The sequence below is a fragment of the Budorcas taxicolor genome, unplaced genomic scaffold (genome assembly GCF_023091745.1).
Source record: "Budorcas taxicolor isolate Tak-1 unplaced genomic scaffold, Takin1.1 scaffold572, whole genome shotgun sequence".
NCBI classification, from domain to species: domain Eukaryota; kingdom Metazoa; phylum Chordata; class Mammalia; order Artiodactyla; family Bovidae; genus Budorcas; species Budorcas taxicolor.
In genome coordinates, this window is record NW_026292645.1 from 33,765 (window position 1) to 59,743 (window position 25,979).

Below are 25,979 nucleotides of genomic sequence, written 5' to 3' on the forward strand. Positions count from 1 at the left end.
TGTTTTCACACAGTTTATTCAGAAGTTTAGAAGTTAAAATGTGGGCATTCCCCCACACCCCACAAAAAATCATCCCATGCCACTTTCCAGCATACAGACTATCACCCTCCTATTCTCATTACCCATGCTTACCACACACTCTTGCAAAACACACAGGGGTCGAGGCCCCAAATATTTGGTAATCCAAAGAAACTACATAGTTACACAAAAGACTCTCACTTCCTTTTCACCAGCAAACCATGAATGAAAGAATAACGGGCAAACACATGATCTTCATCCGGAGTTAATATTTCCCTAAAATTCTTTTTCCTTTCTCTTAAGTCATTAAAACCCAAAGCAGTTTTACTTACTACTGTTACTTTGATACTACTTTTTTTTTCCTGAATGGCTAAGCTAGGACATACTTTCCTTTCATAGCTGATGTTTACAACCTCAAGACTGGCAGGAAGCAGTCTCCCAGTTGTGACTTGGCCACGACACTCTGCAATATGCAAAGTTATCACGTAGGTGCAAATGACGCTTTAAGAGTCATCAAAATTTTTTAAAGCAATAATGCATTAATATGGAGCCTCCACATTTTTCTGATGCAGCAAAAGTTCTCTAAAGGTGGTGGCAGCTGTGAAAGAAAAGGCACTTCGTGCTAAAATTCAGAGGGTCTCTCTTCAGAGACCACCCCAGCAGAGAGGCCTGGTCAGCCCAGGCCTGCAGGTGACCCTTAAGGGTGGAGAGGACCATCCCCCAGGAAGGCATCTGCAAAGGAAAAATTTGTAATGATTCCAAGGCAAAATGGTTACTTAAAGTTGGGAGAGGAGAAACACTGAGAATACAAATACGGTCAAATACGGTCGCACCAGGGACTGAGGCGTGAGCTGTACAAGCATCTGCAGGCTGGCCCTGCGCTGTGTACTGGGCTGGTTCCCTCACCGCTCCAGGAGGTCCTGGAGACACAACAGGAGCAGCACCTTAGCCAAGAGGGTTCCCGGCCACCTGCTGTGTTCCCAGGAAGGAGCTGAGGTTCTGTTGGCAGCACTTGTGAGTACTGCTGGTCCGTGGCAATATCCAAAGGGATTTTTCTGATACAGTCGTGAAGAGAAGGTGAGGATTTTCCACGCAATCTGAGACTCCTTGCTGATGGCCAGCAGCCTTTGGGCCTTCTAAGAGCAACGATGGACCAAGCTGGCCTCCTCCATCAACACTCAGAAAAGCAGCAGGAGTATTTTAGATGGGCAGGAGCAAATAAATCAAAATGGATTGAGTCTTTATCCTAGTACCATAAATAAAGTGCACCATGACTGGAGGCTATAAAAAGCCACTTGCCAGAGGCTGAGGTCTGGGGAGAAACCACCATAACCACCCATTCAGAATGGCAGGTCATTTTCTTCAGCCAGAACGCTGGCTGCCGACACTCTTTATTGCTTTATTTCCTTTAGTACTACGAACTTTAAGCCATAAAAAAAAAAATACTTGGTGGGCTTGACAGGAAGCATGTCACAGAAACCCAGAACTGGCTGATAATAAGTTTATGTTACAGTCTCAAAGTTGGATGATGGCTGTTTTTCCCCCTTCGTTCTGATGAACTTAGGAAAATTTGAGGTTTTTTTAAAACATCAGATTGGCTCATGATGCTTCTAAAGAAGCAGGACAGCCGTTCATGGCCAGCATAGTAGAAACGGTTGTCTTTGTTCCACCGGTCATCAGATGTTATGCAGGAGAATCCACTTACTATCACCACATTCACCACGTTGGTGGGTTCCATAAACTTCCTGGAAACTCTTTCAAAAGAGTATGTGAGAAGAAAACCACGATGTTGTACAAAGAACTCTGCTCGATTTAGGATCCCTTTCCAAGGAGAACTATTTTGCTGCTTTCATGTAGGAAGGTATCGCCCCCCGTGCAGTCAGGCCTTCAAAGCGCTTGTAGGTGTAATTGATGAAGACCCAGTCTTTGTTCTTGTAGTCTGTCTCAGGGTGATTACTTGTTGCCACTGGGAAAGAAACAGATGTGAGAGTTGATTCACAGCCTCACCCTGATGGACTACTCAGTAATGAAGACGTGACATTCTGGAGAACATTCTGCAGATTTTCTCCATTTGCTTGCCTATGTTCCTTGAACCTCATATTTTTCACAGTATTTTTAAAGTTTTATTTTCCCACTTCTGTCATTTCAGGTTACCTAACCTTTAATTTAATAAACAAGAGAGTAAATCTTTGTGGTTGAGCTGTCTAAATGTGGGCATTTGTATTCACATTCCATTTGGCAAGGTGTCACTTGCTGCCCAGCATTAACACTGGAAATATACTTACTAAGAGCCTGAAGAACTGAAGTTCCTCTCCGTGTTCTCTGCCCTGATTTGTAAACATCACACCCAAATTTGGGGGACATAATGCACTGATAAGGCAGCCTGAGGTGGTGGAGGTATTACCTGTTGGCTTAAGAATATCAGATTCTGGAAACTCATCGAAGTTTGAGGTATCATCAATGCTTTTGATTTCAATAGATATTGCAGCAGGTCTCTCTCTGCCAAGAACAGACATGCCAAAAATTACTATGGTTAGTAATCATATGGGTCACAACTAACAAGTCCGGGAAAGACCCCTGATCTGACTGACAGGGCAACACTGTCCACTGACAGGCAGCCTTTATTTCCTTTGAAAAGCTGTGACCACTGACAATGACACTAGCTGGCTAAATCCAAACAAAATTGTGATGAAAAAATATAACAATTATCTATAGCTAGGAAGAAAGACAAGAAAAATAAGGTGAAATTAAAATTCAAAGTTAGCATGCTCCTGACAGCCTGCCCTGTCTGCTGCAAAGGGAAACCCAGCCTCTACACGCCCCTTCGTGCAGGGCTCTGCCCTCTTCTACCAGAAGTGCCACCGAGTAGAGAGGCTAAAGGGCAAAGGTAAAAATCACAAGCATGCAGATTAGGGACAATTATGAAACAGACACAACAGATACAATTCCCTGTTTAGCAACCAGGGAATGCTGGCTATAGCGGTGCGGGCAGAACACTGACAGCGCTCTACGACCCACCCCCCACGACAATTTCATGCTCCCCTGCCTCCCCCCGACTCCTTTCTTCCTTCTCTACCCCCCAATAACAGCCTCCACCTGTGGGCACAGACTGTCCGGCTGGTGGCCCCCAACACTAGAGAGACTGGTGTGTCCGAGGTAAAAAGCAAGTGAAACACGATGCTCAGGCAGTCCTTTCACCATGGAATCCAAAGGTGTTTCACTTTGGAAACAACTGCTGGCTTAAACAAATCCTGTGGCACATGGCCGACAGGAAGTCCCAACTCCCAATCCTTAACAGGAATGAAAATCAGGACAAGACCCTGAATTTCTAAGAAGCTCTCTTCCCATACTTGGCATGCCAGTAATGGCTTCTAAATTAGTATTAAGCAAACTATAGACTCAAATTATCCTGAAAGCTTTTATATGGATATACCTGATATGTTCCCAGTCAACACCTTCAAAAAAAGAATTATTTTTGATTTCCTCAACTCCAGGGGCTCCAATTCTATGTTCCCATTCACAGCAGAATCTGGAAAAGAGAGGCCTTTCAGCACACCTCAAGCAGTCTCAGAAAAAGAAAAGCAATAACCTCCCCCTTTTTTAAAAAAAGAGAAATGGGAGGAAGCAGAGGGCAGACCTAAGAAATGATGAAATTTCTAAAAAAAACAAAAAAAAAGGATTCATTCATCTCAAAAGGCCTAGGTGGGGGACAGGGGAAATGTTCTCTGATACCTCAAAATTAGATCCTTGGCTTTGTCAGAAATAGGCACTTCTGGAGGAAAAATCAAAGTTTCTTTCCAGTTCATCACCTTCTTATATGTCTCTTGAGGGGTCTCAGAACAGAAAGGTGGGTAGCCTGTAATGAAAAGGGAACTTCGGAGCCTTCACATCCCAGAACTCTTGAATCTGAGTGAGATTATTCCACTTGATTCTAACAGAATTTTAATGATCCTATATGTCCTTTCCTATGTGACATGGACAGGATTCCCACTCATCCCAGAAAACAACTAAACCAATTGTTCATTTCCCCCCAAATCCAAAGTGAAGTTGTGCTTCTGATACCACTTGGGAGCCAGCTACTAGCTGGGGCTCAAGAGGAAGGACAGAAGCCGAGCTGTGGACACGGGGCTCCCTGGAAAAGAAAGGATGTGGCCCTAAGAAACAACCCCTTCCGGGAACATCCTTATTTGGGAAAAGTGACCCCACGCCTGAGAACTGCAGGGGAGAGGGCAGTCACAGCGTGTTACTCCACCTGCCCCCCGCACGGATCACATCTGCCTCCACAGGCACCCATCCCACGCTCCGAAGACAGCAGCCAGACGCTGCCACACCGTCATTCCCACGGACTCGCTCTGGGCCACCATGGCCAGGGCTCTCCTAGTGGTCAGGCGTATGGTAACCCCCCAGACGCGTCCCCTAAATACACGGATACACCAAGCAAGAGGGAGAGAGGTCAGAGCGGTCCATGCTTTGAAGGCTTTGAGAGAGAAGGGGGACAGCTAGTAAGAGTGCTTCTAATACTGCCCAGTGAAGGCTCTCTGAATACAGTGGGTGTTTAATAAATGCCAGTGAATGAAAGAGCTGCCAGATGGAGAGGATGGAAAAGTCAGAGAAAACCATGATCAATGATGAGCAAAGCCACGACAGGGTGCCCGTGAGCCCAAATACAGTGGGATTCATTTGATGACCCAGAGTTTTCTACCCAGGAAACTTCACAGTGAAAGACATGGGGGGAGAAGTGCTCACTGAGATGCCCCAACTGAAACAGTCTTATCCACGCACGGCTCCTTCCTGACCCCACAGAAAAAGTTCCCTGAAAGCACGCGACTTACCAATGAGCATTTCATACATGATCACCCCCAGCGACCACCAATCACAGAGCTTGTTGTACCCGGTCTGCATGAACACCTCAGGAGCAATGTAGTCAGGAGTGCCTACTGTGGAGAAGGCCTGAAACACGCACCACAGGTCAGGGAGGCCTGGCAAGAAGGCGGACACCCAGAGTTCTGTCCTAGAGACCAGAGGCTAGAGACCACCTGGAGCTCCCCACAGACTACATAAGCAGGAAGACCTCTCCACAGCACTTCCAAAATGAAAATAAAGCCTTGTCAGTGAAGTGAGAGGCCATTCACTCAAAGGCAGAGGTCAAAGGTATCTGCCAGGTGTAACAGTACCGTAATAGACTGAGTGCCCAGTGTATGCCAGGCTCTGATCCTTCTATGCTTATGAGCCTATGACAAAACTCAGCAGCGAGGACTCTAGATAAAACTCTGACGCCCAAAACAGCTTTGCCTAAGGCCTCAGAACTAGTCAGGCAGTAGACCCCCGTTTGGAAATTAAAGGTAAAGTTACAAACTATTGGTCAAAAGTTTACAAATATCTACTTACCAAACTGAAACATGCATGTAATAGTTCTTAGGCGGTTATTTTCTAAATTCAAATAATCTACTCTCTTACACCAGGACTGCAATACCAGGCGAAGCCCAGTCACAGGCTTCCTGTGCTCAGCGTTTGAGAGCTTACCAGAGGTGAAAGCTCAGATCTAAGTGCTTTACACATTATACAACTTGTAAAGTTAAAAGCCACAGCTGTGTGGTGTTTTAAAAAATATTATGAAACAGTGAAAATGTAGAAAAAAAAAGCACAGACAATACAACATCCATGTACCCATTACCTATATTAAAGAAAAGTTAATAACCTGTGATATTTTTCTCTCAGGTCATTTGTCTTTTTAAAAGAAACTATGTAAACGAGAAAAGTAAGACTCCTTCCCTCTTCACTGAAGTCATAACAATCTGACGTTGCTGTGTTAGGACTGTATAGAAATTTGCATAAATGACATATTACTCCTTGCATATTTCAACTCTTAATAAAGGGTTTCATACTGTGCTGTATTATTCTACAATACTACAGCTTGCTTTTTTTCTTCCACATTATGACTGAGATTTATTCATGTAGTTCTTAGTTCACCCATTTCGCTGCTGTACACTGCTGTGACATTATACAAGTGACACAATGGTTTTTATCCATTCTTCTGTAAATGGACACTTATGCTGCTTCCAGTGTTTCACTCTAACAAGTAACACCTGAATAAACATTCTTGTAACACCTCCTGGGCACTGGGAGTATTGCTGGGTCTTCCATTATGAGCATCTTCAACTCAATGAGACATCTTCCAGTTGTCCTCCAAGGTGGACAAGTTGTCCTCCTCTTTAAACATGTCCAGTGAGGATAGCTCTTGGCGATCCACTTTCACCAACACTTGGCTTAGCCAGACTCTTCAATTTTTACCAATCTGATGAATATGAAATAGGATCTTGCTGTTTTCATTTGCAAGATCTCTAGTAAGGCTGAGTGCATATTCATCTGTTAATCAGACATTCAGTTTTCTTTTTTTTTCAGTGAATTATTGTTCAGATCCTTTGACTATTAGCTTTTTTTCCAGTTGCATCACCTTTTATCACTGACTCATTGGAATTCTTTTTTAACTTAAAAAAACAAACAAACAAACAAACCTTTTTTGGCCTCACAGTTTGTGGAATCTTAGTTCCCCGACCAGGGACTGAACTCTGAGTCTGGCAGTGAAAGCTCAGAATCCTAACCACTGAACCGACATGGAATTCCATTCCTCTGATTTTAAAAAGTAATTTTGCCACGAGTCTCTCAAACTGAGATCTTAGTTTTGTTTTTGAGCTTTGTAAAAATGGTATCATTCTACATGCAATCTTCTGCTTGCTATTTGATTTTTCCTCTATTTTGTTTTTAAATTTGACCCATGATGTCACATGTGGCCGTTGTTCAATTATTTTCACTGCTAAACAATATTCTATTCCAGAATGTAACCATTTTCCTGTTGATGGACACTGGGTTATTTCCAGTTTTCTGCTATTATGAATATGCAATAAAACATTCTTATAGATATCTCCTGGTTCAGAGGTGCAAGAGTTTCTCCAGGGCATCTGACTAAGGGTAGGTACGCACATGAACTGGAAGATAATTCCAAAGGAGTTGGACCATGTGGCTTGCCTCTTAATTTTGCTTATATTTTTCAATATATAAATTATTTTTCTTTAAAGTAGTAAAATACACTAAGTATTCCTTCACGATTTGTACTTCTTAATTATCTGCATTATTTCTCAGTATGTTATTTAAGAAACTCTTCCTTACTGAAGTCATACACATATTGACTTGTATTTTCTTCTAAAATTTGTAAAGTTTTATTTTCCATCTATAATTTTTTTGTGTATATTGTAAGGTAGGAATTCATTTTTTCCATATGAATAACTGTACATTGTTTTCTTTCAAATATCCATGTTAAATAACATAAATGCCACTTTTTTAATCTTTCAAGTTTGAAATATGGATTGGGCTTTCCCCAAGAAGCATTAATATTTTAATTCTAATTATAAAAGTTAAGAAACTTTAGAAACCCATCAAATTAGTCTAAATATATTCCAGCAAAGCTGGATGTTAAGTAAATCCTATTTGTCCGAAGATTTCCATTATAAAACTGAGATCTCTTGCTACAAAAAAAGGAACTTCAAGATACTAAGGTATAAAAAAAAATCAGAGCCCCTCCTTGGGAGCCCACGCTCACTGCCCCACCTGGTAAGTCCAGGTAATCAGGGACCGCCCCCTTCCCAAACCTCTGTTTTCCACGCTGACCTGACGTGTCCTCCAACTTCAAGCTCTTAATACCTCAAATCTGTACTTTTTTTTTCCTTTTGTTGTCTGAGTGTTGTTTACAGTGTCAATTGAGGCTGTGCTAAAAAGTTTTGTTCATTGTTAAGAGTAATTTCAGATGTGTTGCAACTTACTATTTCATTTAGCATTTTAGGGGAAATAGCAATTTAATTTCTTTCTTAATCACTTCTGTAAATTTTACACTTTAAAAAAATTAACTGACAAAGGTTAGACGCATAAATGTACTTCAACTTTTACCTCCGTTTAATAAATAAATTAAGGTTGACTCATACCTTGTGGCTCAGTTGGTAAAGAATCCGCCTGCAATACAGGAGCCCTGGGTTTGCTCCCTGGGTTGGGAAGAGCCCCTGGAGAAGGGAAAGGCTACCCACTCCAGTATTCTGGCCTGGAGAATTCCATGGACTGTACGGACATGACTGAGCGACTTTCACTCATACCTATGTCCTGATCGGTTACTGGTCTAACAATCACCCAGGACCATGCTGGCACTACAAATATTAGAATGGAATTTAAGCCGCCAAAGATGAAGGTAAAGCCTCCACTTGTTTTCTGTGATTTTCAACAGACAGAAAAGTAACAGGCTGGGTGAACAACTACATGTGTTACGCTTACCCTACTAAGCATTAACTTATATTAACCTTCCACTAGCAGAATGGAATCACTTACGAAAGGTCAAAAGCACAGGGTTAAATGACCTTTTGAAGACTGACTAAACGCAGCTTTATTTCCAAGTTATCAAAGGAGGTAATATGAGGATGACCACTTCTACTGTAGATAAAAAGGCAGGAACCTTAACCAGAGCATGAGAACCTAAGTTTATTCAAATTAAAGAATAGTAAATATTAAAGGTCATTTAACTCCAAATGTAGAACTTGTGGAACCTCCTTCCTTAGAGACCTATAAGGCATTCCTAGTAAGTTTGACATGACTCTCTGGTTTATGTCAAAGAGCATAAAGCTTCTCAGAGTATGAGGATAATTTAAGGTATTTAAGATTAATTACCCCCCAAATAAAAGTGGCCAAAGATAAAATCTTAGTTTGCTTTAAAAATTTTTTTTTTAATCACAGAAGATTCCTTACCTTTTGTTACCTTCCAAAACACAGATAAATATCAGTCTCCCAGTAACGGAGGAGCTACTAAGAAACAGTTTCTTAGGTAGAGGGTCTCAACTTTGACTGCACAGCAGAATCACCCAGAGCCCTTTTAAAAAACCAGATACCCAGACTATATACCCCAAACCAACTGCATCACAATCTCCTGGGGTGGGACCCAGACCAGACATCAGTATGTTCTTAAGTTTCCCAGGTGATTCTGGTGAGCAGCCAAGGCAAAGATCTACCGCTCTGGGACAAAAAACAGAAGCATCTGAAAAGATTTGTTCCCAATGTTCCCTAATCCTTAACAACCTATGTAAACGGTGCTTCAACCACCTATAACATTTAAACATTTAAAGAGCATCAGAATTCCTAAGAAGGCTATGATGTGGTTAGGTATACCGAACTTTAGTATCCCCAAATAAATGTTAGAAAAGATATCAAAGATTAATCTCATTTACTACATTTCCAAAAATGTTTGGTTTAGGTTAATGCCTCTCCCAGGGCCCAGGTTTAACAAAAACATCATAATATTCAAAACATGGTCTTAAATGGACCTCAAATGAATCCAAAAAATGCAAGCCTTTCCTTTGATTCTTTCTTAATCCTAAGGCTTCCAACTTTCACATATGACTAATAGGTACTTACTAGCAACCTATTAAATGAATTATTAGAAATACCACAGAGAACCCTAATTCAGTGTTTTAGTAAGGACTCTAGCCAAAACACAGTATTTGGCACACCTGCCAAGTTACAACTGTGTACACCAATAAGCAGAAATGCCACTATTTCTAGAAATACACAAACATGATCATCATTCCAAGTTAGTCAGTTTCCCGTCCTTGCCATTCTTATTTTCTAATGACCCACTGCCAATTTAGCTGTATTATTTTCAATTTGCTATTGGGTTTCTTGCAAAGCCTAATATGTAGGGATATACATTCCTACTACATCTGGTCAATAATTTTCCATAACTAGACACTGGGATATGTGCATTTTAATTTATGAACCAATGAATCAGAATAAAAGTTTGCCTAGACAGAACATTTCACTGATAAATTTGCACTATTTAAATAAGTTCCACCATGTTACTGAGGTAATGCAATAATGTTATTTACTTTTAAGCTTAGGGGGCATAATTTTGTGTATATATACATGAATTATTAAAATAACCATTTCCCTTAAATTTCTCTCCAATTTTTAATCACCAAGTTCTTTTTTCTGCCATAACATAGGAAAGGGTGGGGCAGGCGAACTGACTAAGTGAATCACACGCTTGAGAACCACAGCCTTGAGGTTCTGGGTAGGTATTTGTACTTAGTTTCAGTTTGAGAGAACTCCACCTCAAATATAACCTTTACCACCATAAACAGAGGGAAAAGATAGAAGAGGAAGGAAAGCAGCTGTCACCAATGTAAAAGGTCAGAATGAGGTCATCCACTGAAAATGTCACGACCAAAACAACCTCATTTTATATCTGCCCTCCTTCAAAATACAACTTTTGGTGCTGCCAATGTGACAGGCCTCCCTTAAGGTAATTTAAAACAAGGAACAGGTAAGCTGCAAACATTTATCAAACGCAAATTTCTGTGCATATTTCTAAACTGGTTCATACTTGGTTTGTAGCATTTAAGAAGCCACAGATATTACTTACTAGCTGACGTCTATTTCTTTTCCAGGTTTCTGCTTTCCTTTTGGAGTTCATGTTCTGAAAAGCTAAAAGTAGAGAAAACAAGTTCTAATAAGCAAAGTTCAGCAATGTTTACTACTTTTTTAGGCTCTGGTTCAAGCCACAGGAGACCCTCAAGTCTCGCTTTTCTCCCCACACACCAAGAACTCTGCACGATACTGCTGCTGCTACGTCACTTCCGTCGTGTCCGACTCTGTGCGACCCCATAGACGGCAGCCCACCAGGCTCCCTCGTCCCTGGGATTCTCCAGGCAAGAACACTGGAGTGGGTTGCCATTTCCTTCTCCAGTGCATGAAAGTGAAGTCGCTCAGTCGTGTCCGACTCTTAGCGACTCCATGGACTGCAGCCCACCAGGCTCCTCTGTCCATAGGATTTTCCAGGCAAGAGTACTGGAGTGGGGTGCCGTTGCCTTCTCCTCTGCATGATACATTTCCCAGCAAATCCGTAAGCCCCAGAGGCGCTAAAGCATTAATTCAAAATATCATGCAGAAAGTTGTAAGCCACACTTCCCTGGAGATAATATGACCAGAGAGGAGGACAGGCCTTAAACAGAATTACAGGGAACTGAATCAGAATCACAGGGAATTCAGTCTCATCAGAGAGAGGCGAAGGTCCCAAAGTGGACCTAAAACATGCACATTTCAAATTACTATCAAATTTCCAAGAGTAGTAACTCTTACATAATCAGAGACTTCTGTATATATTATATACTACAGACATAGCTTCCCAAGGATGAACTGTAATTTTACTACACAGTTTCAGTGGTGTGGGGCTTCCCTCGTGGCTCAGCTGGTAAAGAATCTGCCTGCAATGCAGGAGACCTGGGTTCGATCCCCGGGTCGGGAAGATCTCCTGAAGAAGGGAATGGCAACCCACTCCAGTATTCTCATCTGGAGAAGTCCATGAACAGAGAAGCCTGGTAGGCTACAATCCATGGGGTCACAGAGAGTTGGACAGGGCTGAGCAACTAACCCTTTCACTTTCACTTTTCAACAGTCTGGCAGAGTGAAAGTAACTTGCAAGCTCCTTTCTGCCGTGACAGAAAGAAGCCAGTGGCAAATCTAACCTGGAGTTGTTCCCAGGATTTTTTCCTCTACTATTTTTGTCTGCCCGTTCCTTGTTCATCCCTTGTAACCTTCTCCAGATAGCTCCAAAGAATGCTTGTTGGGACATCTGCCTTAACACATTTGGTGGCCTTCATCTTCTCTCACCACACAGTACAAATCACAAGCAAACCTGGGAAGGTATTTTTATTCTCGAAAGACTTGAACTGTGAGAATCTCCTACTCCATCCTGCATATTCTGGTTACCAGGGGGAATAGCTCTTCCAGGGATAAAAAGGCTACCATCACTATTAACACTTACTGAAATCACTGGGGAGGCTGTGGTTCAGATTCCTATAAAATTCTGTCCTATGTGCTTTTTTCAGTCCTGTGCAAAGCCCAAAGTCAGAAAGCTTCACATGGCCCTATGGAGAAGAAACAAGGGAAAGAACAGATGAACATTCACGGATGTGGAAGAGAACGTTATCTTCTCCAGCTCCATGCACCTTGTGGAAGAGAACGTTATCCTCTCCAGCTCTGTGCATTACCCATTACGGCTCCACAACCAAAGGTTGCTGCTGCTGCTTTGATTATGGGGAGAAATATATACTAGCAAACGAATAAAAGATTACTCCAAATCCTATTATACAAATATTATATGTTTTGGGTGTATCCACAGCATCTAATTTTACCTCTTAAACTATCTCAATCAATATTCTGTTTCTTCAAAATTGTTTTTAACGTCTATATAATATTCAAATGACTCAGTATATCACTGTCTGCCTATCCCCACAATGCTACTTAATCCAATCTCAAGTCACGTGGATTACAATAAGCATCCCCCTGCCAGAGAGGGCCCGTGTTCCCAACCTAGTCAGGCATGATACAGAGGATGGTCTTTATAGAAGGCTGTTTGAGCAAGTCTTTATTCACATAGCTTTTTCTCCACTTGAATTATTTTATTGAGATAAATTCCAAGGAGTAAACTGTTCCAAAGACAAAGGGAACCGACTTCACTGTACAGTTCTTGGTAAGTGTTGCCGTACTGGTTTCCAATCCTAAGTCTCTGCCTTCACCATTCTCCTCACACCTCCTATGAGCCAGGCACCATGCCTTTACAGGTGTTGTCTCATTTATAATTCTCAAGCCACCTTTCATAGACTCAGAGTCATTAAACGACTTGCTGGTGAAATGGCAGCACCAAAGCCAGTAGTCAAAGCTCTTTCTCTCCAGACCAGGATTATTTAACCTCTCCAACCCCTCATTTCATCTGGAAAATGCAAATCATGGTATCTTCCTGGCACGAATGGTGAGAATTAAGGCTTGTAAGGCTCCTTCCCTGGTTCTCTAAGGTAGAAGAGGGTGTTCTAGGGGTGGTGAGATTTTGCATTGCAGGACATTTGGTCCAAAAAGTCCTTGGTATTTAGTTCTGTCTAAAATGGATGTTTTGGATTGGACCAGATTTCAAGGAACTTTTGTCACGATCCAAATGGCCACAGTCAGGACCAAATGTCCACCTACCAAAAGTTTAGGTAGATAAGGAGGTAAAACCGAAACTAGGGAAGCAACTCTTGCTGCTGGGAGCAACTCTACACTGCTCAAGGTCACACAATCAGGAGTGATGTGGCCAAGGACTGAGCCCTGGCGGCTTCCCCATCTGTGGCCTTTGGTCCCTAACATATAAACATCCCAGGGCACAAGGCTACAGAAGCCTTGCTCAAGAGTAGCTTTCTGTGCTGTTTTGGTTTCTTCAATTTCATTAGGTTTGGCTCTGTGTGCACACACACAGGCACAAGCATAAGAAGTAAACTACCAAAGATGGCTTTGAGCCTACTAACCTGCTACTTTCCTTTCAGATTTGCAAATAACCTGTTCTACAAGCCAAGGAAGTGTTTCACAGTTTTAATTACATGTTTTACCTAGACAACTCCAGAAGAGTCTTAAAAAACAGTGCCTGGAGCAAATGCTGCTCAAACCTAGATTTTCAGAGAACTCTGTAGCACTTCTCAGTATACAGCAGGAACTCAAAATGTCTACATTTTCACTTTTACAACCAATATGGCTAAACACATAAATGAGCCCTCCTCTACACGTCTGGGCGGGCATATTGTAGAGAGCATGTCTGCACCAAACAGGTGTCGCCAGTCCTCCTCAGCTAGACTAAGTCCCCAGCTCTTGGTCTTCAGTGTGTTTGCTGGCGTTGAACACAGACTTAGCCTACAATGAAGCCAGCACTAAGGCACTGGGTACAGGACCAAGGCATCTGAACCCAAGACAACACAGACTAGAGCTACTACTTTATTAAAATATATCTGAACTTAAGGACAGAAAAATAATCTCATACACGTTACCATTTTAAAAGCAGAATATCAAGCTATTTACTTTGAGGATGCTAACTGTACATAAACTGACATAAAGAGAAAGCTACTGAAGCTATTATACTAAAATAGTTGTTACTGGGACTCCCCTGTGGTCCAGTGGTTAAGAGTCTGCCTACTAACATAGCGCACACGAGTTCAATCCCTGGCCGGGGAGGGGTCCACATGTCACGGGGCAGCTAAGCCTGCGCGCCACAACTGCTAGGCCTGCATGCTGCAGCTGCTGAAGTCTGCCCCATGGAGCCTGTGCCCCGCAAGAGAAGCCACCACAGGGAGAAGCCCCACATCCCAAGTGGTGAACAGATTCCACTTGCTGCAACGAGAGAAAGCCCGAGCACCAAACAAACACCCAGCACGGCCAAAAGTACTTTATTTATTTAAATAAAAAATAATAAAATATTTTGAACAATGACATTACATTTTTCTTCTTTATAGCTCTCTGTATTATTCAAATTTTCCACTATGTTTGTATATTATTATAATGAAGAAAAAAACTATTAACCAGAAGAAATTATTGGACAAATCTCCTACTCTCTCGAAACAGCAAGATTGAGGTTTTCAAAGGAAGTAGACTAAAACTTCAGATTTTTTCCAAAGACTGTTACCAAAAGACAGTAAGAAAGGAAAATACCCTATGAATTAAATTTACTTTCCTACTTAAAAGAATTCAATCTAGACAACAATTCTATGTACCAGAACACAACAATCTAGAATTTTAAAGCTGGAAGGGACTTGGGAGCGTTTCCCAATCAATATATTCACTTCATAGATGAGTGAGGTCCAGAAGGTGAAGGAACTTGTCAAGCAGCATCAACAACACAGCAGCACAGGGATTCTCTTCCGATGTGTTGAAAGTTTAAGAATCAGGCAACTCAGTTCATGTGCATGTCTAAAGATAACTACAAAGAGGCCATCACAGAGGCTGAGCAGGACTCTGCTTTACGCACAGGGCACAGGGTTTGGAAGCTGAGCTTTGTGACAGATTACTGTTGCTGTTGCCGTACTTCCTAGAACTTCCTAGTTCTAGGCTGGGATCCTCAACAGAGGGGTTCTTGACAGGGGATGCATTAGTGTAGTTAATCATATGAGAAGATGACCATCTTTGGCTTCATTATAAAACAACTTAATTTTATGCTTAATAATTTTTCAAAATGTTCTTTAAGAGGAAAATTCAATCAAATTATGGAATTCATAAGCCTTTCTTACCTTTAAAAAAAAGAAGAAGAAAATACACCAGGGAGCTCACAGCTCCCCTACTGTGATTACAAGTCATGCAGGGGTTAAGGCAGAGGCTGCTCAGACAGATAAAGACACACTGGTCAGCCTGAACCCCTCACAGTACCTTGCTGTCCAGGAGAAGGTTGTCTGGTTTGATGTCTCTGTGGATGAATCCAAGCTGGTGAATAGAGTCTATGGCTAACACTGTTTCTGCTATATAAAACTGAGTCTCCTCTTCCGTCAGCGTGTCTTTCTTCATCAACAGGGTCATCATGTCCCCTGGAAACAAGAAGATACAAAGTACACACACACACACACACACACACAAAACAGTATGAGTAACAGCCAGTTTTCAGATATGTCCTTCCTACCTGCCACCATAAGGCAGTGCTAAATAGGCCTCTGCTGTGTCCCAGAGATGACCTACTATGGGCGGAAATGCCTGACATGAGCAGAAATGGTAAGCAGTTTCTAACACTTAAAAGATAAAATTCACAGCCACGGATGGCAAAACACTTTCACTAAGCTAACTGATGCTGACCCCTGAGCAGTGATTCCCACTTTACTGTGGAGAGAGAAAGGAAATTTCTCCCACACTAAAATAATAAACCAATCAATCAATAAATTGGCTTAAGACAATTTTTTGGACTGGGGAAAGAGCTACTTTACTTTTCACTTGGCACAAATACCTACAAACTTCTCTAAGGCGTTACCACATTCTAACAATGGCTGTACTGCCATCATTAGACAGGCTGAGTGAAGTGAAAGTCACTCAGTCATGTCCGACTCTTTGCGATCCCATGGACTATACAGTCCATGGAATTCTCTAGGCCAGAATACTGGAATGGGTAGCCTATACCTTCTCCAGCAGATCTTCCTGACCCAGAAATCGAACCGGGGTCTCCTGCATTGCAGGTGGATTCTTTACCAACTGAGCTATCAGGGAAGCCCAAACAAAAACGTAAAAATCTGGGGAGGCTGAAAACAAGCTTTCCACTGTCTATTCACAGAACACTAGAACATATATGAAAAGGTAGGATTTAGGTAGCAAAGTGTTAGTCAACAAAAGCTGTTGTAAATATGAACAGTAAATGCTACAGACTAGGATGTGTAATAACTGCCTCCCAAACGTGCATAGTGAACACCTCCCAAGATCAGGGGGTTTGTTCTCCAGTGCTTATTTGTGGGTACAAAATGCTTTATGCAACTTTTACAACACAATGTCAGTATTTTAGCAGTTAAACAGTAACTTCATTAGTTTTCTGCAAAGTCAAAATTTAAGTATTTCTGCTTAATACCATCAACATACAATGGTGGAAAAAAAGATTCTGATCCAACAGTCAGATGAAAGCAAAGCAAATATGAATAAACAGTTTAAAGGTAAAAGAAACAGGAAAGATTCAGTTCACATTGCATAGAAAGCCATTTATGTTAGAAAATGGAAAAGAGACAGAAACCTCGGATTTTAATAGTGTATCATGCTGCTTATTTCTAACTTTGAAGGAAGGAGAAAAGTGGGTATTTTCCCCTCGGGCAAAAATTAAGGCACTTATTAAGATGCTCCCAAAACTTGAAAAACATGATTTCCTAATCACTCCTGGAAGCCACACATTCAACCTGGAGGCACATCAGTGGGGCCAGCTCTGAGGTACCTGTGTGGCCGTAGTGCAGCGGCCCAGGAGAGCAGGCAGTGGCCTCACCTGTGCGAGCGCGCCCACAAGATCAGAGCGCTCAGGCCAGCCCCACCGAGTGCAAAGGGCAGGGTCCAGGGGACACAGGAAGCTACGGAAGATGGTGCAGGTAAGGTTGCGGAGACGCATGTCAAGGGGCTGGCTGGTTCCTGAGCTGGTTCTTACTCCTATTTAACAACTGACATCTAAATGTTAAAAAGTTTCTCCTCATTCTGTCATATAGATTCTTTCCTAACCTTCATCAGCTGTTAATAAAAAGTACCGATGACCCTAGATCTAACTAAAGGTTGTCACCAGATCAAATATTATGCCACAATTAGATTAGCTTTGGTATAAAAGCAAAAAAGAGAAAGTTTTCTTTTTTTCCTTCCAGTGTGCTCACAGTTTATCTGCTCACTGGGAAACAAACCGTGTTCCCCAGAACAGATGCATGTTCTATTCTGGGTTTACTTTGGAGCTGTCTTACAAGATGCACATGCCAAGTTACCAAAAACTTTAAATTTCAGAAATAAGAAACAGATTGTGACTACTAATATATGTAACGAGAAATTCACTCTTTACAAATTACAAGGGGAAAAAAAAAGTTGAAGCAAAGAATGTAATAGCTTCAATATTGTCACTGGGTAAACAGACTGACAGAAGGACAGGCAAAGCTCCTAGTTTATTTCTATATATTTAAAAAGAAAATAAATATCCATCTGAAATCATGAGAATGAATGAGAAGGTTACTAAAGCTGTAGAAAGGCACTCAGCACAGACAGATTACTGACCTCCTTTACAGACCTAAAAAGATACAGAAAGCAACTTTGTGAGCACGGTTAAAAGTAGAAACGAGGGTTAATCCATGTAAGAGAGAAACCACAAAACAAAAAGGAAAAATGACCTTTCATCATCAAGTAATTACCTCCAGGCAGGAACTCCATGATTAGGTAGAGGTTTAGCTTATCCTGAAAACTATAGAACATTTTCACAACCCACAAACTGTCTGCCTCCACTAGAATGTCACGCTCCGCACGAATGTGGCCAACCTGGAGGTACACGCATTGGATTAATGACAAGCCTTGCTCTGCTTTATCAGACTGCATATTTGCTTAAACAACTTAAATACTGTTGAGTATTAAATTGTGATGATGCAAAAGATACAGCTTATGCTTAGGCAAACCTACGAACTCAAAATTGACAACATTTGACTTGAAGGTATTCAGTAGTGGAAACCTGAGTGATGAAAGGCTTGAAAATTGCAAAAATCAAGGGCTTTAATGCAAACGGAAACTTTAACAGTGCTATAAAGTGAACCTCTGATTAGTTAAAATTACCATTCTTTTCATATCTTTTGTTCTAATAATTCTTTTTTGATAAAAGTAAGTCCCCAAGATGAGACTCTAAGCAAATCCTGTCTCAGGCCTTCAGAGACATCTGCGAAGACGCTGCCTTGACAATCCCAGATGCTGTGATGCCACAGTACTCGGTCACAGCTGTGCACACGGGAGGTACTCAGTTCTTTTATTATTTTACTTTACAATACTGTATTGGTTTTGCCATACATTGACATGAATCCACCACGGGTGTACATGAGTTCCCAATCCTGAACCCCCCTCCCACCACCCTCCCCATATCCTCTCTCTGGGTCATCCCAGTGCACCAGCCCCAAGCATCCTGTATCAAACCTAGACTGGCGATTCATTTCTTACATGATAGTATACATGTTTCAATGCCATTCTCCCAAATCATCCCACCCTCTCCCTCTCCCACAGAGTCCAAAAGTCTATTCTATACATCTGTGTCTCTTTTGCTGTCTCGCATACAGGGTTATCATTACCATCTTTCTAAATTCCATATATATGCGTTAGTATACTGTATTGGTGTTTTTCTTTCTGGCTTACTTCACTCTGTATAATCGGCTCCAATTTCATCCACCTCAGTAGAACGGATTCAAATGTATTCTTTTTAATGACTGAGTAATAGGTACTCAGTTCTTACTGAACTGAAACATGAGAACAGCTAAGAAGAGTTGTAGATTCATTTATGACACTGCCAGTTTTCTATTTTTACTGAAATATTTAGCTAGGGAGACCAAGTTGCCAAAGGTTTGGGAGGATTACTTTATTAATTTATTATAATCAAGTTGACTTCATCTACTTTAAATATACAGTAATAATCAAAACACTACTGCATATCACCAAGTCCCACCCCTTTTCTTCTTGTATAAGTGCTGTTAAGTTGCAAGACTGGGTTGAATCAGATCTAAATTTATTAAGACTCAGGCTGATCCTTGAGTAGAGGTTTTTATCTTAACATGTGCTCCAGGGTGGGACCTCCTACAGTGTTTGGAGGTGAAGATATACCAAGTTTACAAACTGGTACTTCCACTGGCAAACTCAGCCCCTGGTTGTTGTTTTGTTTGATAGGATGTTCTGCATGCTTGTCTTAATGGAATGTCTTCAGCAAAGCCAGGCGCTCTCTATTCTATTCAGACACAGACCCCAGAGCCTTCTCTCCTGTCTTACACCTAACCTGCCTCATCTTTCCATGCTCACTCCTATGGGCCTAAAACGCCTACTGAGTTTTCAGTTTCTACTAAAACTGTTTTCAAGGAAATTTCTAACTTTAGTGTTTTAGAAATTTTACATTTTTACATCTCTACTTATGGCATGAGGGTGGGAAAAACGGGAGAAGGTAACGGTGATAAGGAATGGCGCTATAGAACTAGGATGAACCCCAGTAAAGATCCGAGGAAACGCTCACGCCACTTGCTGGCTCTGACCCAGTCAGTTACTACACAAAGACTGCACGAAGCTGACTTCACCCCCCTGTTCCGTTGGCTCCTGTGAAGGCCTCTGCCTACTGCAGGGACACATGGAAAAGGACAGGCGTGACCACTGTTGCTTGTCACTCACCTTAGAGGGCAGGACCGTGACTGCAACATTCCCAGTTTGTCACAGGGAAAGCTGCAGGCACGGTGACCACACCCTGCCCTTTTCTCCTGGGGCTGAACAGCAAGTCAAGAACTCAAGGTCTAGGGGTGGAGTCAGGCGATTTTACGGGAGGGGTGGGCTCTGGATTCCCTTTCCCCTGCTCCATAAACACTGAGTGGGGTGGAGATTATGTGCCAGCTGTGACCCAGGGCACTAGGAGAGCAGACAGAACAGTCTTTGGGTTCATCCTACCTCTACACGGGCATCACAACCAGAGACTGCCCTTTTGCACAGGAAGAGAAATGGGAAGAGACTAGCTAAACACTGGTCTCTTATCCTCTAGAATTCATTTTCCAGATAGCAGAAACGTCCATCTTCTGAGACAGAATAACAACCAGAACTCTAAATAGGCAGCTGTAATTCCTGCTCAGTTTTGTAAAAGCAAATAAGATTTTTTCCTCTGGAGAGGGCACCTATACCTATAAGAAGTCAGGCTCTGAATCTGTACTTTGTCAGCCCCACTCAGAAGTGATGGATTTGCCCCACAAAGCTGCTGCCTGCTTTAAGACAGCTGCCCCAGGTCAAGTCTGTGGCCGGAAACTTTAACTGGACCATGCTGAGATCAACCCTAGGGAGCTGAGTCCATCAGCAAGAGGATCTAATGATTTAATTTATTTAAACTCCTAATTCAAACAGACACTTCCTTTATTTTCACGTAGTAAGTCTTTAGAAACTGATTTTGAAGAAGGTACAGTACTTGACAGAATGTCTTTAAACAGTGTTTGGATCATCCTCTGTTACCACCTGTTACCTCTATGAAGGATTCGTAAGTGGAAGTTATGACGTGTACTTCTCTTTACAATTTTACTCTACTATTCATTTGATAAAGAAATACTGTGAGTCTTGGTTAAAACTACAGGAAATATATCTTGTAAAAATAAAATTTACTTGTGACATACAAACTATACAGACTAATCAATACAGCTTCACATTCTCCTTTTCAAGATTAACTGAAGCTCCTACAGTGTCAATACCCTTATCACACTGATTTTTAGATACATTAATAGGACTGGTGTGCATTTTGAATAAGGTTGGTGTTAACATATAATGTCTGAAGAACTACTGCCAGGATATTTGCTACTTCTGACCAAAATTCCTGGGAGTCTAAAGCTTCTGGGTAACAGGAAAATTAAAGAGAAAATTAAAATCCCAAATTTTGAGCTAGCACTTAAATGAAGGGCAGAAAAGCCTTGGTGATTATAGCTCCTCTCAAGCGACTGGAAGGATTGGGTGTGGGGCCAGCCTCCATCCTGGCTCTGAGGTTCTGTATCTGGAGCTCTCCTTTCCAGGAGGGTCTTTCTGCCCTCCTATAGCAACTGGTATTTTACAGGATATTTGCAGGCATTGCCCACTACAATCTGTTCTGCTAAATTAAACCAGATTTATAGAAAATCTGCATTCTCACTTTTAATATATACCGTCTAATATTTAAAATCTTACTTATTCTGCATAAAGTACTGGATGCAGCTTATAAATCTATTTGCAAAGTAGACTTGAAGTTATATAAAATATTCTTAATCATTAAATGAGAGTCTGCACTACTGTGCCACCTTCATTATATTTTTTCAAATTCATTCCCAAAGAAGACTGGCCTCTCTCACATAGTGATAAGCCACTCAGAAGATCCAAACTGGGTTTGCATGAATTTACAGAATGAAGCACGTTAAGGCCTATTTTGGATCAAACGCCAAATTTTAATTTCTAAGTCTCAGTTCCAAGGTATAATACACAACTTTCTTTAACATTCTGTAAGGAACATGCTACCATACTAAGTACAACCTCAAAAAACAGCTCCGAATGATAAGGACAGCTTGTGATCAACTGCGAAACACAAATAGCAGATGTTTCTCTAGATTTTCAACTTTAAAAAGACTGTGCATAATATCTTAGGCATTATTTGTACCTAAAATACATGTAACTGGTTCTATGGTGGGTGGAGAAAGAAAGTAATATTATATGACAGGGCTAAAGAAAACTAAAAGAGGAATATACCCTTCAATTAAGCAAAAAGAACAGTTTTAGAAGACAAAAATTTGTCAGATGACTAAAATCACTGCTACAATTGTGCCTTACCTGCTCTTTTTCAAGCATATCTGCTTTACGAAGTATTTTCATTGCATACACATGGCCCGTATCTTTCTTCTGAACAAGCCGCACCTAAACATTATTAGAGAAACACCAAGAGTTCACGATGCCAAACTAATGCTTTCATGTGTAATAAGAAATCACATTTAAACTGGAAAAGTACTGCAATTTTTATATAAGCAATAACAAAGCAGAAGAAAACGGTTTTCAATGTTTCAAAATGGATAATACACAGTGAGGTCAGTGCCGAAACACCCTCAGATATCTATCTCCACCTCTGAACAGCTCTGGCTCCCTAGCTGAACAGATCAAGCTAATTCAAAATCCTCACTTTGGACTCATTAAACCCATGACACATGTCATCCAGTCAGCTCAAAAACACCTAAGGAAATGTTTACAACAATGTCTAAAACAACAGCAAAAGCTAAGGCACAGGAAAAAAATGCCTGGCAGTGGGGGAGGAACTAAAATGTATAATTAGGGAAATAAGAGTTTTCTGTAGCTCTCCTTTCTCTTTTTTATTTTCCTTTTTTTCTTTTTTAGAGAGAGAGAACAGATAATTTATGATGAAAAGAAATGGTCTGCAAACCCAAACACAACTCCTCAGCAAGTCCCTGCACATCCCCACCTCCTCCCACAAGACAAGTATGTTTTCTTCTCCCTAAAACACTCTTATTTTGCTCGAGTCCCACGTCCCCTCCTCATTGAACATAAAGCTCTTTTAGACGTGGTCCTGTACCTTTTCCTCTCTCAAGAGGCCAACAGGGATTCTGAACACTGAGGGATCAATTTAATCTTTCACCTGTGCCTCTGAACATGCACTCACATTTCCCCTAGGTGCTGGTTTTTAATAATCTGCTGCTCCTTTTGTATTTACAATGATGGTGAAACTACTGCATCAGCAGGTCGTTCACTTCGGGTGTTTTCCACAAATGGGGAGGATCTTGCACAGGCTCATTCAAACCGTCCCCAGCAGACTGCTCTTGTGACCAAGCAGGACGCACTTGGACAACCAGCTGGGACAAAGCTACAAACGCTTTCATTCTCTACCACCACCCACATTAACTTATTTCTATAAATTGTTTCCCAGGGCTATCTTTTCCGAGCTGTACCAATCTGGCAGGAAGAAATAAAGGGTGGAAATATGCTGCAAGTTTGCTCTTGGAAAGGCAGTGTAACGGGAAAAGCAACAGCTTTGAGATCAGGAAGACCTAGGCCCCGCTTTGGTACCATTGCCCGGTGGATGTGTGACACTGGAACATTATATATCCCCTCAGGTTTAACCACATCATGTATAAAATATTAGTCATGATTCTAGGAAAGAAGCACTCACTAAGCAATAAATATTGATTTCTTTCTACCTATCAACTCTCCCTCTAGATGAATACTTAAAGCATCAACATCATCTCTAGCAAAACAGAGAAGAACAAGCAGATCCCTGGGACAGTGAGAGGGCAAGAAAAAGAGGAGAGCGAGCAGGTAAGACTCAGGGCTCAAAGCCGGGCCCACCCACTCCGTGCTACAGTTCTATCAGCCAGCGCAAGCTCACGTTACGCTAGTAGCTTCGATGTGCTGTGGGATTCCTGTATTTGATAAGTAGCTCTGGTGTTTTTACCTCACCAAAGGCTCCTCTGCCTATTACTTTTAAAGACTCAAAATCTTCCAGTCCAAGTCTTGTTCTCTTCAAACGAAGAAACTCTGTCTCCTTCCGAGCATGCGCTGATCTCCGGAGTCGTTTCTAATGTTTAAATAGAGAGGGAGAGAGGTGGGAAGGGACTCTGCAACAAATCTTATTTGTGGTTTAGCCCACCCGGAAAGCAGGGCCCCGCCAAACTAAGCACCATCTGTTCACACAGGATAGCACAGCAGAAGGGCCCTTAGGAGGTCAGCCCTGCCTCCCAGCCCTCAGACACAATAACCACACTGAACAGAGGACGCCTCCTCTGTGGACGTGGATGAACCTTCTTCACAGCCCGCTACTCTACTATTCCTAAAGTGGAAGGATAAACTATCAACATTTTCCTTTAACTTTTCTTATATACAAGTATGGTTTTAAAATTTCTCTCTGGATTTTTTACACATTATGGTTCATTTTATGCATTAACTTTCTATTGTTCCTACAAGTCTTGGGTATTTTTCACCATTTTCCTGGGTTCTATGATTCATTCCTCCCTTTGAGAACACTTCCATAGCCATTTCAGTTCTTTTCACAATTTCTTATTTATTTTCTGCCACATCTGTGGGCACTGGGGGGAAAGGCTGATTCGAGAGGTATTTCACCTTGACAAAAATTTCAGAAATTTGCTCCACTTCTATGGAGCGTTTTCAGTGAATTAAAAATGCTAATTTGCTTTTTAAAATTTTAAATTTTATTTCATGTCTTCCTTACCTTGGAATTCTAAAGCTCATTAATTTACTACTACAGAGCCTAGAAGTCATCCTTCCTGGTATTTAATAATCAACTTCTCCCTGTGCATGAGTACCCAAATCCAGAAGCACACCAGCCCTCATAATTTCCTGTTAAAAGTCAAAACCCTTCCTCCATGCGCCAATGCTTGCTACACAAGACATGATCTGCCAGGCTTGGTTTCAAGGAAAATTTTCCAATATTAATTACCTCTTCATCTTTGAGACCTTCTTCTTCCATCACTTTTTCTAACTTCTTTTGTCTAAAAATAAAGACATATGAAATTAACATTTGAATGATAACTTTCTGTTAATTTATGCACAATTTTTCTTAACTGACAGAAACGGGTAAAACTCAAAATGCTTCATTAAATCAACAAATTACAGTTACTAAGGCAAGTGAAAAAATTCTCATCTTTTGTTAGTTCTACATTTTGACAAAAATTGTTTAAGATGTTAATGCAACAAAGAATCTAATTTCAAAATGTAAAGTTCTCTCTCTCTGGGTGCGGTAGTTCCTCCTTAACAAACCACCAACAGCTGGTGTCTGATAACCTCTTCTATCAGGGTGTTTTTCTCCCTGCCCCAGACTGAAATCTACTTCCTTTATTTTCACATCTTCCTCCTCCTCCCTGCCACAAGCACAGTAGTAACAAAGGTGAACACAGAATTTGGAGATTTAAGGGGGGGGAATGTTCAAAAAAGGTAATCAGTCGCACTGATAAAACTTAAAAGACTCAAAACCACAAGGAACAGACAAAACAAACAAACAACAACAAAACAATACCAAAAAGCACCAAAAAAAAAAAACCTTGAGATTCTAAATCCTTGGAGTGTGATACCTTAGAAACTGCATCCAAGAATATTTTTGACTTATAGATTCATACTGACCTGATAAAACTAAGAGAAATAAGTAAAATTTCCTTATAACTAGTTCCACACATCTGTTATTTATTCCGCATAATAAATGAAAGCACAGGGGCTGAAATCTCCTCTATCCCTGTCAGCATCCCAGATAACAGGCCAGCTGAGCAGGGCAGGGAAGAACAGACATATAGGGCAGACGAAGCACCGTCATGTGGTCTAGGCCAGCTGAGGCACCCTGCACCTCGAACACCACACGAGGATGGTTGACTCTTAGTCTGTACACAACTAGTAGCTACTAGAGGCGTGTGCACAACGGAATGGTGTGATGAGGTTTCTCTTTGAGAATGGCAGCCTGTAGTAATGAGCTGATGGACTATCAGGAAAAGCAACAGACAGAGGAGAGAGGAGACAGGGGACAGAAGTGGGAAGGGACTCTGGAACAAAAAAAGCTATCATGAGTCAGATGGACAATAAAGACCTGGAACTAGGGCTGGAAACTCAAAATGATGTGAACAGAATCACTGCAAAGATGACCAGTTGCCAGAGGAGTCAAGCAAACAGTCTTTGAATTTCTTGTGTGAGAGGATAATGATGCCAGTAACTACAGGGAACACACAGAGAGGAACATGGGACAATAATGAGTTTTATTTTAGTCAGTGAATATTTACTGCAATACCAGTATTTAGTGAAAATGAATACTTTTATTTAATGATATTTATTTACTATTAGAAATCATATTACAGTACAAATCCACAGGCTCGGATGATAAACAAGAATTTGTGTCCAAACTCCCAGGAAGTGAAAAGATC

General features: G+C 41.3%; 1 protein-coding gene across 1 annotated transcript; it reads right to left on the reverse strand.

The window, feature by feature from the left end:
* On the reverse strand, nucleotides 1–24,566 carry LOC128071421 (serine/threonine-protein kinase 38-like; the record flags this gene model as incomplete). Its single annotated transcript, XM_052664296.1, has 12 exons — nucleotides 1–1,984; nucleotides 2,423–2,517; nucleotides 3,452–3,547; nucleotides 3,751–3,874; nucleotides 4,851–4,968; nucleotides 10,472–10,533; nucleotides 11,873–11,975; nucleotides 15,271–15,425; nucleotides 17,742–17,865; nucleotides 21,886–21,969; nucleotides 23,513–23,635; nucleotides 24,515–24,566. Coding segments are annotated over 12 exons (1,267 nt in total), but the record flags the coding sequence as incomplete, so codon positions are not given.
* Between the last annotated feature and the right edge of the window lie 1,413 nt (nucleotides 24,567–25,979).